The 19,472-nt window shown below is 40.7% G+C and overlaps 1 protein-coding gene across 3 annotated transcripts in view; it reads right to left on the bottom strand.

Moving 5' to 3' along the window:
• Positions 1 to 19,472, bottom strand: part of ESR2 (estrogen receptor 2) — a 50,954-nt gene that overhangs the window by 5,019 nt on the left and 26,463 nt on the right. For all 3 annotated transcript variants that reach the window (XM_040559670.1, XM_040559672.1, XM_040559671.1), the window contains exons 5-7: positions 11,600 to 11,899; positions 3,545 to 3,683; positions 1,217 to 1,350 (exon numbers count right to left, since the gene is read on the bottom strand). In XM_040559670.1, the coding sequence (XP_040415604.1) occupies positions 1,217 to 1,350; positions 3,545 to 3,683; positions 11,600 to 11,899 (573 nt within the window). The remainder of the gene's footprint in view (positions 1 to 1,216; positions 1,351 to 3,544; positions 3,684 to 11,599; positions 11,900 to 19,472) is intronic.

A 19,472-nucleotide genomic window follows, 5' to 3' on the forward strand; every position in this document is an offset into this window, starting at 1 on the left:
CTACCGTGAACTATAGCATTATGCTTGCTCTAATCCCTTCTTGCTCAAAACAAAACAAAACAAAACTTTCTTCTCTGGTTATATCCTACGGAGGGAGGAGAACACAGAGACAGACAGTGCTCATTGACCCAACCTGACACAGGCTCCCTACAGCTTACCAGGGTGCCATAGTACAGCACCTGCCTGCACTGACCTTAAAAGTCAGCAAAAACAGAAAAAAGGAGAGTGAGGAGGGAGAAAGGAAGAAATTACCACTAGGAAAGTCTGGAAACATGCAGTAGTATTATTGATATAATTTATCAATTAGAGAGATTTTATTTTTTGAGAGTAGAAGCTTTGAAAAAAACATTGCTGATGATTATTATTTTTTGGTAAATAATAAAGAAAAGAAACAGCCTTATTGTTGACTGAAATAGTGGTATCTGTCTATAAACAAGTCTGATAACAGCTGGACTACCACCCTGCAGAATCTTGCTGAGAGTTATGCAGAAACTTCTTGCTGGAAACAGTAGATGTAAAGAGTATCATCTTTCTTTATACAGATGTTATTTTGTTTTGCCTTTTTTTTTTTTTTTTGACAATGTTAATTGCAAAATATTCTGGAGAATAAAGTGATTTTACTGCAGACTGCCTAAAGGTGGACAAACACACATTCCTAGTTGCCTTGTGTAAAAGGCTGCAAAGCAAAACTTTTGTCCTTAAATTCATCTTGCAGAACTGTTGAGTACATTCAATTATTTTTACCAACTAATTACCATTACATAGAAATATTTAAGCACAATTAATCATCACTCAGTTGAGTAACTAGTTTTATTAGAATTCAGAACAGGCTTGCAGAGCTGTGCAGCAGCACTACTCATGACCAGGATCCACAGAGATCTGAGCAAAATTTCTCATTGATCACAGGGATCAACATTTGAAAAGAACATACCCACAGACTGGGTCACGAACCCCACCATGTAAGAAGCTTTTCAAATTTGGGGTCTTTTATTCGGTTCTTTAGAACAGGATATAGACACTAAATCCAGCAAACAGTATCGCTTAGAAGTTTCTTGAGCAAAAATCTGTATGATCTGATGGTTAGAAGTCCCTCTCTATTTTTCTCTTTCAATGGCTTTATTGCATTTGATATTTCTGCCATTTTTACAGAATAATTTCCCAGCCACAGTTGAAATAAGTATAATTTGGTGAGTGTCAGAGGCAATTGTGTACTCACTGGAATTGAGGAGGATCATTGCCTTGACACACAGATACTCCTTGTGCTGCAGTTTCAGCTCTCGGAACCTCGAGGTCATGGCCAGGAGCATATCAAAGATTTCCAAAATTCCCTCTACGCATTTCCCCTCGTCCCTATGGAAACACATTTAAAATGTTACCAGAAAAGTAGAATTAGGGAACTCTGACTCAGACAGATAAAAGTCATAGCACAAAGAAGGCTGCAAAGGCCTATCCATCTCATCTTCAGGAGAATTCAAAAGGTTCTGTCATGAAATCTAAATGGAAAATTACACTGGCATAAAAGGTCAGCACCTCTAAGAAACTAATTTTCTCTTTAAAGTGTTTAAAGTGCTTGCAGGATTGACCACAGGTAAGTATGACTGCATTTCTTTAAGAGGCTTTAACCTCACAGACAAAATAATTTTGGATAATCAGTTTTCAACTATGTAGTACTGGGCAGAGCACAGCACCTCCTTGAATATTTTCCAGATTTGTTTCACCAGGAATTAATACCACAACCTGTGACATCCTTGTTTGTACCTGACAGAGGCCTAATAAATAAGAAAGGCCCCCCAAAATAAATTTCTTGTAATAACAAGGCAGCGTCTGCTGAATGCACCTTTCTCCATTTTGGATGTTAGAAACAGTACCATTTTCAGAATACACTGTGCATGATCAGAAAAAATAAATAAATAAAAATACTAGAAGCTATTCTAATGGGCTTGAAATTAAACAGCAGAAATGTTAAACCACATAAGTTACTGTTTCATACTTAAAAAAATAAAAATAATAATAAAAAAAAAGTGCTGGACTTAAAAAGTAGTTAAGCTCTACGACACAGTGACCCCAAAGGGACGCTTCTTGCACTATCTGTAATACAAGATTACTTTTAATAATATTTTTACCATGAGGCACTCCTCTCCTGGCTCCCTAGAGGAAGGCGCTGAGCCCTCAGGCTGTGAGGCAGGCACGGGCAGATAACACAAACCAGGTGCAGAAAGTACTGCCCGTAGAGAGGCTGCTGCCTGAATACTGCCTGCTTTCCCCTGTGCCTCTGGCAAAGGAGTACTCTGAGCTTTGGAGGAGGACAGGTAGCTGCCGGTTTCAAGACAAGAGCACAAGCATAAGAGAAGTACTTCTCTACTAAGATTACCTGGGGAATGTTGTCTCAAGGTCGGCTAAGATAAAAGCGACCAAATTACAGATGAGTTTCACATAAGCAGGTCTTACAAAATAAAAAAATTACAGAATGCCCAGATGTTTGTTAGCTCCCACCCAGCCACGTCTTGAGGACATGAAGGAATGTATCAAATAAGCCTGCTCTATTCAGCTCATATTAGCTCCCGAGGAACTAACTGTGTCATACATTTTCAGCAATTTCTTATCATTGCATTGAACAATCTAGCATGTCCCTGCATTGAGTTTTATATGAGCAAATCACAATTGACTTCAAATCTTCTTTAAATCAAATTTATTTCTCTTACTAACCCATTTTGCTTTCTGTATCTATGATGATGATTATAATTTAGCTCGAGCCACAGAATTGGTGCAGATATGAATTTCACCAGGTTGAAAAGGTTGAGAGATATTTTAAACCTAGCCAATAGAGTAGATTGTTTCCCTGACTTTTTACTAATGTGAAGCCCAGATCAAATACGTACCAAGGTACTACAGAAAAACATCCTTACTAATCCATATTCTTCCCTGCTGGTACATAGTTATGGAGAAATAATTTTTTAAACTTGTAAACAGCCTGCTTTAGCTTGGAAAAAAAAAAAAACAAAAAACAAAAAACAAAAAACTTTCAGTGCTAAAGAGCTAGGTTTTTTTTTTTTTTTTAAATCCCTTTTGGCTAGTGCTGGAAAGCTCATTATTGTAGCTATCTATGAAGTCTGCACTAAGGACAGGAAAAAAAAACAACTATATAAAATAACTAAAATATGGCTTGAAACCATGCCTACTTTTTATTTTGAGGTTTGGGGAAGAAAATCTATCAGATCTAAGAAATTGTTTGACAATGTAGCACATTGTATTGGTGTTATCTACAATGTTGGCATCTAGAGCCCTAGAACAAAAGGACCAAAATCAACAAAGCCAGTGAAAAACAGAGATACTGAACACTGTTATGTGCTAGAGGAATTAGTGGACTGTCACTGTTTATGCTCAGCATGTGAAACCTCGAGTCATTATTGTTACAAATACAAGTAAATGATACTGTTAAATAAACCATTAACAGCATCTCCAATATTTCATCCTCTTCTCACTGTTCATGGCTCCTCTCCAAACATGCCAACTGAAGGGCCCTCAAAAAGTTTATTTCTCTTACCTGTCTAGTACAAGGTCTGGTGCAAAAATTAGTTTCCCAGGATGGTCAATTGATCTCCACATCAAACCCACCATTAATACTTCCATCCAGCAGCTCTCCAAGAGCCTCACTTGGTCATAGAGGCTGAGATCAATGAAGCCTAAAATGATGAAAACAGCATCAAGTGAATCAACTTGTTAATGTCTCTGTTTTTATAAAGACTAAGTATGTAAGAAACAGAAAGAGACATGAGTTGTGAAGGAAGCCAGAAAAGGAAACACTGTCATCAGAAGTTCCACGCTGCCATCTCAGAAGAGAACGTGAATATTTGTGATTATCCTTGTCAAATCTTCCACAAAACGTTTGAAATAAATTAGAGTAATGCTGAAGTGCAATTGCTCCTGTACGGCTGTTGACACGCAAGTGAAAGCCGAAGACCTGCCTTATACCTGGGCACCTGACGGTCCCACAGCCTTCTGAGAAGCACAGGAAAATCACTCACAAAACTCACACCTCTTAGAGATAACTGCACTGTGCTGGAGAGGACTCCTAACAAAATAGACCATTCTTTTCCCATAATGTATATGGTTGCTGCTTGTAGGGTTTTTTGTTTATTTGCTTTAACTCATAAGACAGACATGTTTCTGGGTTTGTTGGTTGCCCATGAAGGAACCCACATCTTGGTGCCTCTGTGTTATCACCCACTTTGTAAATGGCAGGCGTTAATCCCATCCCAACACTTTCATGCGTTCCTTCCTCAAAATTGCAGCAAACCAGAAAATAAAGACAAGGGCAGTTGATGAAGGTAGTAGTGTCCCTACTGCCTCCATACACAGCATCCTGGAAGCAAGAACAGAATTAACACAAAATTGTGCATAAGTCTGTTCCAGCATTTCCTTCTCTTCAGAACTTATAGCAAGTGCCAGATAACACTGCCTCACAGCCAGAAGAGAAAGTCATTGCCCTGCTCCTTCTCCTGCAAAAAAAAGGACTGGTAGAAAAGACTCATAGAAGTCAAATAAAGAGAAACAAAATGCACACAAAAGGAAAATAAATAAATAACAAAACAAAAACAAACAAACAAAGCCAACAACCACGCACAGAAAACAGAAAAATGTCAATTACCAAGAGGCAAGCAGGAAAGCAGACAGTCAAGGAATAAAACACAGGTATGATGAAGACCAGCTCAGTGGCCAAACTGCACCTTTGTTCAAAACCAAGATCAGGCCAAAGTTTTCAAAGCAGAGAGGCTTAAGATAAGCTCCTAGCAAAGGTGTTACACTTTTAGATGAGCTGGCATCTACATCTCTGAATAGTGAAAAATCATTACAGGGGCTGGCCATGGGAAACAGGTTTCTTGCAGCTCAATTGTCTGAAGTTTTAAAAGGCACACAGTACGTTTGCACTGTCACAGAACCTGCTCGCAGTGATTTATACAAATGTTCCAGATGTTTTCATCTTATTAAACTACTAGCCTGGAAGACAGTCAGTGACATCCTTAGGTTGACATAAACTGGGTAATGCTTACTCTCTCTTCATTGCTAGAAGTGCTGCCTTTCAAAATCCATAGCCTTACTCCTTATTTTATGAGAAGAGTAAACAAGAGCCCATGAGCTGTACTTTCCCTTGTGGATTTCACTGTCACAAAATTTACTACAGAATTCACAGCCAACAGCAGATTATCTGCCAGACCCAAACTCTCATAATTTAAAAAGTGCTGTTAGAAAAATACTCATGGAAGTGTGAATAGGATAAACTGACAGTGATGGTTTCCTGGGAAACAACAGCCCAAAGATATTTTAGGGATTTATTGAAATAAACAGTTACACAGGCGTGTGCTGTTTTCTGTAACATAAACAACCAGTTACTGGATTTAAAAACAAATCTCTGTTGAGCTGTCAAACCAAGTCCCAGTTTTCAATCTACAGCTAATTAGAGATCTAGATTTATCCCAGATGTCACCTACTAAATATGCATTACCAGCACCAACAAGATTTATGAACGTTGAGCACAACTATTAGAACCATCCCTTTCCTTTTCAAAACCATCATGTTTTAAAGGTTGAGGACAGCACATTATCACTACAGCTTCTTTCAAAGTGTCTAAAGACCCTTTTCATTTGCTGCAGAGTACATTAAATTGCTCATTTTTCTGTGGCTGTAGTACATGTCCTTTAAATCATGTCCTTTAAATTATATCTAATCTTTTAATACAAATTACTAAGACAGACTGCCACAACAGCACAGGAAAAAGAAAAAAGTGCTGGGTGTGTAGTAACTATCAAAAGACACGCTGCTCTGGCCAACAACAAACCAGGTTGCATAATGAATCCAAACTTCAATATTATGACAACATCTTATTGATTAGCAGTACAGCTCCAGCTATGAACTCTGTTCAACTCTCTTAAACTAGTACAACAAAGTAAAAGGCAGTTATAGAGGTTATGTTCCTCCCACTGATAACATAGAATTAAAATCCTTGCAATTCATGAGAAAAAAAAAAAATCCAGGTATTGCTTTCTATTTTTCTGAACAACAACAAAAATTCAATCCAATATGCTGAAAGTACAGTCAAAAATACAGTCACAGAGTAAGATTCATAGTAAAAGAAGGTCACTAAACATTAAATAAGGAGAAAATATATATGTAAGCATTTATCTTTTCTTTGTAGACAAAACTTTTATCAGCATCTTATATATATAGCACTAGGATATGAAGGAAAAAAAAAAAAACATTTGTTTTCACTGTCAAAATAATATCCAATAATAATTTAGGAGTGAAAATGAGTTTCTTATCACCCAGCTACAATATCAAATATTCAGCTTTACAGAAAGTAAAATTATGACGCATTGGGCCGTTAGTCAACAACTCTATTTTTTTTTTCGAAGACTCTGTGATCCAGAGCATGGATCTAGATGATCAGCTTCAGGGAGGAATTTTGAAAACTGAAATTTTATGTCCTGAGCTTTAGTCATCATAGTCACTTTTAAGGAAAAATAAATAAACAAATCCACATTCAGGTAGATGCTCCAAATGCCGTGTTATACTGTAATATAATTCACGACTGGGAACATATTAAATGTCACATCTATTTTTGGCATTATTCTAACCTAATGTTTTTTTTCTGTTCTGTGTAACGTGAGTGATCAGAAAAAACAAACATACACGATAAAGCGTCAACATTCCCAGGAACTGTTTTTTGAACGGTTATGATTAAACAGGTTTTCTTCATACAATTCTTTTATTGCCAAGAAAATTGTTTTATTTCTGATGTATGTTGAAAACAAGCTAAAAGTGATCAATGTCAAAGTTGTGTTTTATTTGGAAACAATTTTTTAAAAATAATAATTTCAATTTTAAAATTTTTGTTTGCTTTTCTAAACTGACATAGTTCAAAGTAAACAAACAAACCAAAAAATAAAATCCCACAGAACTGAAGAAAAACTTGTAAATAGAAGTTGTGTTTTTTCCTTTTCAAATATTCACAGAATCACAGAATCACAGAACCATCTAGGTTGGAAGAGACCTCCAAGATCACCGAGTCCAACCTCTGACCTAACACTAACAAGTCCTCCACTAAACCATATCACTAAGCCCTACATCTAAACGTCTTTTAAAGACCTCCAGGGATGGTGACTCAATCACTTCCCTGGGCAGCCTATTCCAATGCCTAACAACCCTTTCAGTAAAGAAGTTCATCCAACCTAAACCTCCCCTGGTGCAACTTTAGCCCATTCCCCCTCGTCCTGTCACCAGGCACGTGGGAGAATAGACCAACCCCCACCTCGCTACAGCCTCCTTTAATGTACCTATAGAGAGCGATAAGGTCGCCCCTGAGCCTCCTCTTCTCCAGGCTGAACAATCCCAGCTTCCTCAGCCGCTCCTCGTAAGACTTCTTCTCCAGACCCCTCACCAGCTTCGTTGCCCTTCTCTGGACTCTCTCAAGCACCTCCATGTCCTTCTTGTAGTGAGGGGCCCAAAACTGAACACAGCACTCGAGGTGCGGCATCACCAGAGCCGAGTACAGGGGGGGGACAATCACTTCCCTAGACCTGCTGGCCACACTGCTTCTTATACAAGCCAGGATGCTGTTGGCTTTCTTGGCCACTTGAGCACACTGCTGGCTCATATTCAGCCGACTATCAACCAGTACTCCTAGGTCCCGCTCTGCCAGGCAGCTGTCGAACCACTCATCTCCCAGCCTGTAGCTCTGCTTGGGGTTGTTGTGCCCCAGGTGCAGGACCTGGCACTTGGCCTTGTTGAACCTCATACAGTTGGCCTCAGCCCATCGGTCCAGCCTATCCAGATCCTCCTGCAGAGCCTTCCTACCCTCGAGCAGATCGACACACGCATCTAACTTGGTGTCATCTGCAAACTTACTGAGGGTGCACTCGATCCCCCCATCCAGATCATCAATAAAGATATTAAAGAGAACTGGCCCCAGTACTGAGCCCTGGGGGACTCCACTAGTGACCGGCCTCCAACTGGATTTGACTCCATTCACCACAACTCTTTGGGCCCAGCCATCCAGCCAGTTTTTAACCCAACGAAGCGTACGCCAGTCCAAGCCACGAGCAGCCAATTTCTTGAGGAGAATGTTGTGGGAAACAGTGTCAAAAGCCTTACTGAAATCAAGGTAGACCATATTCACAGCCTTTCCCTCATCCACTAAGCGTGTCACTTTGTCATACAAGGAGATCAGGTTCGTCAAGCAGGACCTGACTTTCATAAACCCATGCTGACTGGGCCTGATCGCCTGGTTGCCCTGTAAGTGCCGCGTGATGACACTCAAGATAATCTGCTTCATGAGCTTCCCTGGCACTAAGGTCAAACTAACAGGCCTATAGTTCCCCAGCTCTACCCTCCGGCCCTTCTTGTAGATGGGCATCACGTTTGCTAGCCGCCAGTCGACTGGGACCTCCCCTGACAGCCAGGACTGCCGATAAGTGATGGAAAGCGGCTTGGCCAGCTCCTCCGCCAGTTCTCTCAGTACGCATGGGTGGATCCCATCCGGCCCCATCGACTTGCATACATCCAAGTGCTGTAGCAGGTCGCCAACCATTTTCTCATGGATTATGAGGGCCACATTCTGCTCCTCGTCCCCTTCCACCAGCTCAGGATACTGGGTATCCAGAGAACAACTGGTTTTGCCGCTAAAGACTGAGGCAAAGAAGGCATTAAGCACCTCAGCCTTTTCCTCATCTCTTGTAACTAAGTTTCCCCCCGCATCCAGTAAAGGATGGAGATTCTACTTAGTCCTCCTTTTTGTGTTGATGTATTCATAAAAACATTTTTTGTTATCTTTAATGGCAGTAGCCAGATTCAGCTCCAGATGAGCTTTGGCCTTTCTAATTTTGTCCCTGCACAGCCTTGCAACATCTTCATAGTCCTCCTGAGTGGCCCGCCCTCTTTTCCAAAGATTATAAACCCTCTTTTTTCTCCTAAGCTCGAGCCACAACTCTCTGTTCAGCCAGGCCGGTCTTCTTCTGCAACGGCTTGTCTTTGGGCATGTGGGGACAGACCGCTCCTGAGCCATTAAGATTTCCTTCTTGAAGAGTGTCCAGCCTTCCTGGACTCCTCTGCCCTTCAGAACCACCTCCCAAGGGACTCTGCCAACCAGTGTCCTGAACAGCTCAAAGTCAGCCCTCTGGAAGTCCAAGACAGCGGTTTTACTGATCCCCTTCCTGACTTTGCCAAGAATAAAGAACTCTACCATTTTCTGGTCACTCTGCCCAAGACAGCTCCTGACCACCACATCTCCCACCAGTCCGTCACTGTTTGTGAACAGAAGGTCTAGCAGGGCACCTCCCCTGCTAGGCTCACTAACCAGCTGCATCAGGAAGCTATCTTCCACGCTCTCCAGAAACCTTCTAGACTGCTTTCTCTGGGCTGTGTTGTGCTTCCAGGATATGTCTGGGAAGTTGAAGTCCCCCACGAGAACAAGCACTGACGATTTCGCAACTTCTGCCGGCTGCCTGTAGAACCCCTCATCCGTCTCCTCATCCTGGTTTGGCGGTCTATAACAGACCCCCACCAGGATGCTTGCCTTGTTGGCCCTCCCTCTGATCCTAACCCATAGGGACTCAACCTTATCATTCCCAGCCTCAAGTTCCACAACATCAAAACACTAACATAGAGAGCCACACCACCACCCCTTCTGTGCTGCCTGTCCCTTCTGAAGAGCCTATAGCCAGACATTGCAGCACTCCAGTCATGAGAGTGGTCCCACCATGTTTCCATGATGGCAACCAAGTCATAGCCTGCCTGCTGCATGATGGCTTCCAGCTCCAAGCTTTTTATTGCTTAAAATCAGGTCATTTCCTAAAACTGTTTTCCCTGTATTACTTTATTTTCCCCCCCACTCCCCCACAATTCATTTCCTACCAGGCTAACAGAACTATACATAGTCCTCTGAAATGGTATCTATTAATCAGCTTTTTTAAATCAGAAAATAAATTATAGCAACAGACACCGTTTTTACCCTTACAGTTACTTACTTGATGGTTATTTTCACTGTTCCTTAACTCAGGGAAAATAAGAATTAAGGATTCTGACACTCAGTTTAAAGCACTCCATGTTAACAGCAAAACCACTATCGCTGTACAAATAGCCAGCACAGTTTAGGATGTTTGTGCCCCAGCACCTAAACCGGAATTTGCACACCTGAAAGCTATCATACCCGAACCATCCAACACAGTGGCTGTGCCACGGAGACTCTGCAAGGACGAGACGTAGCCCAGCAGTTGGAGCTGATAGCATCTTCAGCCCCTCCACCTGGATCTGAAATAGCATATACTTCCCTTATCCTAAATTCTTAGTTTCAGGAATGTACAAAATTTTTCCCATGAAGACTAACTCCTGTACTGTGTACGCACTCTGTTTTTTTCTATATATAAGGATTACTGTCATGTCTTCCTGGGCATGTATTCAAGCAGTAGCAAGCACCGCTTACAGTGACAAGATGTGGGCACAGGTCGGCACACTCTACTTGCCTTCAGCGTAAAATCTAAGGGAGAACCACGCTGTGATGACCCCTCAGTCCAGACATCCGTGGGCTTAGGACCTCTAGATGCACTGCGGAATGCATTAGCCATGCAAGGTGCACATAGCTGCAGGGATTGCTCCTAGCAGAGCACTATAGCTGAAGTTAAAGATTAAGCTCCACACTGCTGTGTCTCTGTCAATTATCCAATGCTTCTTTTAGCTCAGTACTATTTAGTTGGCCACCTTAGCTCTCACTAAAGGGCTATGGTCTACAGTTTAGTCTATGTCAGCCAGCATTTTTTTCCACACAGTTTTGCCAGCTATCTTCGCTATGTTCTGGCTGCTTTTACTCTGTCTTTTCTTCTTTATTATGGCTGTTTTAAAGTGGGCCCTTCATGGAGAAGAAATTGCACATGTTCACCACTTACTTCAGTTTGTAAGGAGAGAAATGGTACATTGCCACGGTACTGTAGCTGCATTAGAGAGTGGCTACATTCAAGGCAGTAACACATGTAGCTGCACTTCAGTGCATGTTCTTTGTGTTGCCAACAACCCAAAGCATCCTTATTGATTGTTGTTTTTAAGGAGTGCACACAATAATTCTGAGATCGATACTATGTGCCACTTAGCAATCTGAAGCTCTTGTGTACCAACTATGTCAGCTGAAGCAATTGCAGAGACTCAGTGCTTGGATACACAGCTGTTTTCACCAACTTCAACAGAAACCTTACATTAAGATTCAAGGAAACAATTTGACCTTTTTTTTTTTTTTTCCTACAGCAATCTAATTAATACACCTTTTAATGAATAGCCTTAATCAGATTAATCAGGCATTTATAGTTGATGAGGTAGAAATTACATGCAACACCAACTATGCTTTTTAGCAAACTGAATAAGTATTTGGCTAACAGCAAATATCAAATTATTGGTAAGGTTGTTTGATTCAAAATACTTCCAAGTGAATTACCAAGAGCTATAATTTCTCCATTACTTTTATAGGATAGAAAACATAAGAACTTCATACCACACATTCACAGTGCTATACCATCAAGGCATTGAATAAAATAAACAAAAAAGAGATTGAAATCCTTACCAGGAATTTTTTTGGCCCAGCCAATCATGTGAACCAGCTCTTTGTCTGCCAGTTTTGTCAGGGACATCATCATGGAGGCCTCCGTGAATGGTTTGCTGGGACGACTCACCAACACATTGGGAGGTTCAGCTTCAAGTAGAGTTAAAACGAACTGCTCTGGACTGACTGTGCTGAGGAGGATCTCTTTTACACGGGTGGCCGTCTCATTGTATTTCTTAGTTTTGCTAATGCAATGCACTTGATCTTCTGAATTGCGATGGCGGCGCAGGATTCGATATCCACAACGTTCTCTTCTTGAGCCTGACACAAGAGGCACATGATTGCATTGACGTATATTTCTCTCGGTGTTGCATTATACAAATTCAAATGTTTGAGAAGGGAAAACACCCTTTAATTTTGGATGTTCTAACCTGAAGCATCAAGTTTCAGACTTTCTAGAGCATTTATCATTGACCTAACTTTGCTTCCACTGACTTCAGTTGAGGCTTTGGTTTACTCTACTGAAGAAAAAATAAAAAGATAAATGTTTATTCACTTACAGTTAACCCACTTTACAAGTCCCTGGGGAAATTCTCACTGACATCAAGAGAGAGATAAATCAAGTCTTCAAAATGCAGTTAAAGATAGCTGTTTACTTTGGTTTTAAAATTCTGTTTTAGATGTCAATTGGAAAAGAAAAAAAAAAAAAAAGACCTCTAAAGTTTGGGCCATGACACAGTGTAAATACCTCACCCAGAAGCACAGCTGTTCCTCACTGCTAGCTGGGTGTTCAGTGAGGCGACCCATCTTCTCCCTATGTCCTGTTAATCCAGTGGGAGTTTCCCCCGAGTGAATTCAGATATCTACAACTAGACGGAGCAAGCCCCATTTTTGGAGCTTTGCTTGAAGAATACTATTTCTGTTTCACAGAACAGTCCTTTTACAAAGGTTTTTAATTCCCAGAACGATTTTTTTTTTCATTATCACAACAGCAAACATTCTCTGACTATCAGTATTATTGCTGGGATCAGTTATCTGTCTTTGGAGAGCTGCCATACAAAGAAGCTAAAAGACTCTGCAAAAACACTGGGGGATTTGCTAAAACACTCAACTATGGTTTCTGCTTCCCTCACTCCTTTTATGTTTACTTATTTACAAATAATCCTTGTCAATAACTAACATACAAGATTTCACGATATTAAAAATCAAGATATTTAAAAATATTAAGTTACTAAATAGCTGGAATCCTCCAGCACTTAACATTTTCAATATCACTGCTAAATTGTCCTCTAATTCTTTCAGAAGTCATTTTTTTTGTGCTAGCCATCAATTCTTCCACTGACAAATGATACTCAAAGGTTGAATTTTCATATATATGTAAATGCCATTGGTAGGATAAATCTACATCAGACCAACATTTATTACTGCATTAGTAGAGACCATGGAGCCTTAAAGCATAATAAGAGGTTGCCTCATTTGGTTTCAGTCCTGTAAGTTACACAAAAGCATCTTTTCATCTAGTTCTGCTATCTTGACACTACTACAATAAATGAATTTTTTTTGTCATGTTGCCTAAAGACTTCTCACCATAGTCACAGAATCTGGTTCTTCTTTATTAGGATACATAATTCATACCCTAATATTTACTTCATAAAGTATATGAAGGTAAAGGGGCAGTGGAATGATGAAGGTGTAAAAATCCCAACAACATGATCAATGCCAACAAGGACTCTGCCTTGGCTATTTCCAGGGTTATCAAAGGACAAGCCCGTGGCCCAGGAATGACACCCACCAGATAAGTCAACAAGAAGAGCTGTAGGGACCAGGAGTTCCAAGCCAAGCACTAGTGTGACCAGAGGATCTGGATGCTACCAGAAGGGCCATGGGTTTGGACCAGCTGCCAGACACCTGCTTGCATGTGTGTACACGTGCAAGAGTTTGTGCACAAGGCACCTGGAAGACCGAAGTAACCAAAGGCTACTGGATAACACTGATTTTTCTAAAGCCTGTTTTTGGAGGCATCCATAACATATGTATGTTTCTGTATCCACCTGTGTGGAAGAAGAGACAACTACCAGTGAGTGGAGTGTGGCTGCAGACTCTGAGGACTTTTATGGCCAGAGACACCAGCTGAGAAGATCTGGGGATGTAGGTGCCAGCTACCTGACAGAGTGTCTAAACCCAGCTACTGGAAGGATCCATACTGTATAAATGCATGTATTTCCCGCTGCTTGTACTTGCATGAGTGCTAGATTTTGTCTGCTGATCAGTGTGGCTGGCTGCGGATAGAGGCATTGTGTGTTTTTGCTAATGGCAATACACGTTCACACTCTCTATTAGTTGGACCCAGGGACATAGCAACGTAGCAGCTTCCTTTCTTTCATGCTACCCGACTCAGTAACTCCTACCATTCTTCATCTGCATCCATCCGTTATATTAGAACATGAGTTGTCTAAATTCTAACCAGATGACGTGATTCTGGCACTGTTTCATTTAGCCAACTAAGAGTTTCAACTACAAGCAAAAATAAAAATAACAGAGGTGAAGGCACACACACACACACAAATAAATATTCAGATGCTATTGGCAAGGCTCATCCTTCTAAATAAGTTGTTGGGTGAATGCAGACACTCAGTGGTAGAGGTTCCCCAGGTGTGGTGGCTTGTCAGGTCATAGTCCTGTCTCATCTTCAACAGATGTTAAGCACCATTTGAGTCAACCTGTGAGAAGGATGAGATGCAAAGGCCAGTCAGGTATAACCTGAAGGCACTGAACAAAATGGATAAGGTCTAAAAAAAGTCTGCCAGGACTTTAAGGTTGTGGAACTTTCAGTTGCACATTGTTACAAACCTTGCTTGCTGCCTGTTCAATAAATTGCCTCAGATGTAAAAGAGAAAAAAATGAGCGTTAAGGAAGTTCTGGATACTAGAGAACACCTGCTACCTGAAAGCACAAGAGACTGGAGAAGACAAACAGGCAAAGCTGGTTCAACAAAGAGACCTTGAGTACAGAGGAACTTAAGTGGAATGAGGCATTTGGAGCAAGAAGCATTACCAGCTGGAAGTACCGGCCTAAAGTCTGTAACACAGTGTGCAAGGATGCTTCCATGTCCTTTGTGGCCTATGGGTAGGATGAAACGGCTTGAGTACTGTCAGGACATTTACACAAAGAATGGATTGAAGGAAAAAAACAGTGATCTGCAAAACCAAATAGCCTTAGTTGAGCTGATTGTAATCTAGCTAGAAGCTGCCAGAGAAGCTGAACGGCAGTTAGTGAAGGGTAACACACCAGCAGAGACAGAGCTGCAGACGTTATCTCATGGTAGATTTATGAAATCAGCCTTGATGACGACCCCCCCACAAAAAAGGTTACCTGCAGAACTGCACAAGTCACAGAGGAATTTCTTCAGCCATCTCTATGGACAAATCCTTTTCTTCCTGAGAGAGTCAAAGGACAGCGAGGCGTAGACGACACACGGAAGATGTAGTGAACTCTGTGCTAAACCTCATTTTGGACTAATGTACGAAGGTCAAGAGAGAGGAAAGTCTTAAAGTGCTTTGTCAGCTTCAGAAAAACATTAGAATGGCACTGTGGGCTGCAAACTGTTCTGAAGTCACATCATGAACAGAAAGTATGTAAATATTTTCCATCAGGGAAGACAAAGAGGAAAGGTCAACAGTGAGCTAAGAAACTGGAACAAAAGTACAACTGGAGACAGAATGAGGAAACACCAAGGTATCACAGTGCTCTATGTACAGAGAAGTCAGTGGCTGTGACTTCCATATGAATGTCCATAGTAGAGACTGTAACCACCAGGAGACAACTGAACTAGAGCAGAAAGCAACACTTTGTATGGGTTTTACTATTTAGAACGCTGAAACGCATTGAACAAGGGCATCTTGAAGGGCTAAACAAGACAAATAGCACAGAGGGACTAAAAACCCATAGGTAGATGCAGGGAGGAGGAGGCATTTTCTTGGGCAGAAAATACCGGCTGTTCCGTGGCATGCATTGGTTTTATTCTCCAGTACGTGGTGGAGATGTGAATCCCTCTAAAAGAGGGCTCATGAGGAACAGCAGCCTTTAAATTAAACACAGGGAAGAGTTGTTCAGTTTGCTGAAGGGACCATATCTAAAACAATAAAGTCAGAAAAACTACTGGTTTAAAAGTGAGCTGGGGAGATGAGGAGACATCTGGTGAGACAATAAGGAAGAAATTCCAGCAGTTCAGAGACACCTGCCAGAAGCAGCGAGTGCTCAGGCAAGCACTTGCAACCAGCTCATGGATCCTAGTTCAATTCCCAGCACTGAAGTGAACCAAGGGCATTCCTGTGGGACTCAGCATGCTCTGATCAGCTGTCCTCAACTCATTTGAAATGGAAAAAAAGGAGTTGTGAAGGAGGAGGAAAAAAAAAAAAAGGGAAAGGAAAGAAACAGGATACTGAATTTTTGTATTTTGTATTTTTTAATCAATGTATACTGTCAAAGTAGGCAAAGACTGATCCACTGAGCAGTGTGCTAAAATAACTCATCGGTAATTAAAGGAAATACCATTTATTTCCATATGAAAATTTATTTTGCTAGTATTTAGAAGGGAAGAGAGAGCGGGGGGAAGAGAGAGCAAGAGTGCCCTGTAAGATTGCACAGCTAGGAAAACAACATTTAAACTTGCCAGTCAGTTGATCTGTCAGGAATTAGCAGCCTTTCCAATTAATACAACATTTAAACCATGTAAAGGAACTTTTGTGCTTCCCATTTAAATGCAAAGTTTAGGCAGGACTGAAAAATGTTGCCTGTACATCCATTAGCATCCAAAAGGCACATACGTTTATAAAACTATGTGAGGAAATAATTACAGACCAGCTTAATGTTTGCCTTAACTAGACAGAGATGTGGATCTGTCTTTTAAAGACACACCAATAAAACAAAGTTTCCAAGGTTAGGGACTGTTACTGACCTTACCACAAACTCCCTAAATATACTTAATAGCTAATATTCATTCATATAAAGGTAATCCAGGGAATTGGAAAAGTGCACAAGATGATCATTCTTCCTACTGCACTCTTCTTATTTAGAACAATTCTTTGCATAAGAAAACAGCTGTATTCAGCTGAGAATGCTGGATCAAGGGCAAGACCTCCAGTTACAGCACCATAAGCCACATGGGTAAGTGATCAGAAGAACACAAGAAATGAGACACATCAGTCATTTGGTTTGTTCAGCCCAGAGCAGAGCAGGCCGAGGGGAGGCCTCACGGCGGCCTGCAGCTCCCTCCCGAGGGGAGCGGAGGGGCAGGTGCTGAGCTCTGCTCTCTGGGGACAGCGACAGGACCCGAGGGAACGGCATGGAGCTGGGACAGGGGAGGGTCAGGCTGAGGGTTAGGGAAAGGGTCTGCACCCAGAGGGTGGTCGGGCAGTGGGACAGGCTCCCCAGGGCAGTGGTCATGGCACTGAGCCTGACAGAATTCAAGAAGCACTTGGACAATGGTCTGATGGTCTGATTTTTGGGTGGTCCTGTGTGGAGCCGGGAGTTGGACTCCATGGACCTTGTGGGTCTCTTATGACTCGGGGTATTCTGTGTTAGCTTATTATAATGAGTCGGTTGTTCACTCAACCATGAATAAATCACAACAGGTGTTATTGGCAGTAGAACACACCCTTTTTAAATCAACACGTTCTTTACAAATTCTTTGAAAATTGCAAACGTCTGTCTGATATGGTGGGCATGTTGCTCTTAACATTGATTTTGGTTCCTGGCAACTGCTTACGTAACTAGCCAGTTCAGCAGGAATTGCAGAATCTACCACTGAATATATTATAATCAGTTTGTAAGTGTTTGAGCTTAAAACTTTCTGTTCTCAAGTATACATTAGTAAACCATTATCACTCAAATCACCTTTGAAAGCAAATGCAAGTGTTCTGGTGAATATGCCTGTATTCATCGAGCAGGCCTACTGACAAAGAAGCTGCTGTCTGCCATGGACATATGAGAACAAGAGCTGAAATTGCAATGGTTTCTAAAATAGCTAAAATACAATTAATACATCTGATGTCCAGGGAATGCCTCGAAACATTTTTCCCCATTTACTTTCTATGTGAAAAGCAATTTACTGTATTTCAAAGTGCTATCTAGAAACTGCATACAGCAGACAAATACAGGAGAAAAAGAGCTAAATCCTGAACTTCACATTTCGTATGACCCCACATAGAAGTCTTTTATTATTTTTTTTCCTGCAAACTTATGGAATGGTGCCAGTATTCAGGGCAGTATCTATCCATCAGTTTTTAGCATGGCCCCTCAGCTTCCACATTTTGTTGGGAAGGGTGCAAAACCAATCTTTGTTTGGAAAAGTAAGTCTAGTCCAACAGGGACAACAGGGAAACTGAAGTCGTCTTATGGAAGAATGTTTGTTCGAGCCTCAGGAAGCAAAAAAAGAAAAGCAGTGGTCCAGCTGCTCACAGAGTGGCTATAGCAAAGTGATGAAGCAACTCCTCTCCTCTTTACTGCCCCGGGCCACCAGCCTAGTCCACTTCAGGATCCTCAGGTGAACACCAGAAAGCTCTAAGAGAAGATCTGTTTTATCCCGATCAATTTTATTCAAATTTGCAGAGCAGAATTTACTTTTAATAAATGTGTACTAATTCTGTTTTCCTTGTTCCTGGTGACAGTGCTTAGCAATTAGTTTTCTACCATTGCTCCTAATGCCAAAATTTGCAGCAGTTTTCTTGATTGGAACAGTAGGCAACACAAACTTCCTGCAGAGAAATTTACAGATGCAGCGTCTGAGACCCTGTGCTTTTGGAAGTGGTGGTATATGTTCTGTTAGAAAATCCATTATCACCTTGATATTAAGCACCTCCAAGCTAGCCTCTTCTGAAATACCTGTGGCTTGTCAAGTTGACTTCTTTATGTTTATGAATGCAATGACACCCAAGAGAATTTCAGACCAGGAAACTCCAAAGCAACGTTTTCCTACTACCTCCCACTGTTTTAAAGATGGCATATACTACCCAAGTGCATTTACCCGCAGAAACATACGTGAATATATAAACACACACTTTTTTTTTTTTTTTTTGGCCAAGCCATCCATTGATAACATACAAAATGAGGATTTAAAGATGTCATGCAAACAGTGTGGAGTTTATGGCAAGCTTTCATGAACTGGCAAAGTGGTAATTGAGGCTCTTTTATCACTTCTGCTGGACAACAAGTCTCTGCTGAGTAAATATGCTTTTACAAACCATTCTATCCTGTGCAGGGTTTTAGCAGCAGTGAACCCATGCATTCACTAAGTGACCTGGGAAAAGCACAGAGACTTGGGAAAAGCCTTCATTAAAAAGAAAATGTACTCTTTTATGGCTTTCTACAGTACAAAAGTGGTATTAAAGCATGTCTCTAAGAAGAAAAAAATTGAAAGATAAACACTCTGATCTGCAGGAAGTGTCATTTATGTTTCATGCAAGAAATAACACTCTTAAAATCTGTCTCGTTTAAATGTCTGTCATTCACAGATGCCTCTTAACTCATCAGGTAATTCATGCAATTCTGCTTCAATTAGCAAACATGTAATTTTTATATTCCTTTTTTTTCAAATTAAATTCTAAAGATTCTCAAATTATATTCTCATGATTCTCAGATTTCAGTGCTACTGAAACTAATTAGAAAACTAATTATTTTTAAAATATAACTCCTGTTACTTATTATATTTAATATATTAGATATAATAGACACATCTATTATATTTAATATAAAAATGAAGACATTTATAAGTTTCAAAGTGTCATTAACGTACTATAAACATATTGTAGGGAAAAATGTTTATGATTATGTGACAAGATTAAAAGGAACATGGACCAAGACATAATTACATATTATCATCTTTTATTACTTGTAA

This window comes from Cygnus olor, chromosome 5, assembly GCF_009769625.2.
Source record: "Cygnus olor isolate bCygOlo1 chromosome 5, bCygOlo1.pri.v2, whole genome shotgun sequence".
In the NCBI taxonomy this organism is placed as follows: Eukaryota; Metazoa; Chordata; class Aves; order Anseriformes; family Anatidae; genus Cygnus; species Cygnus olor.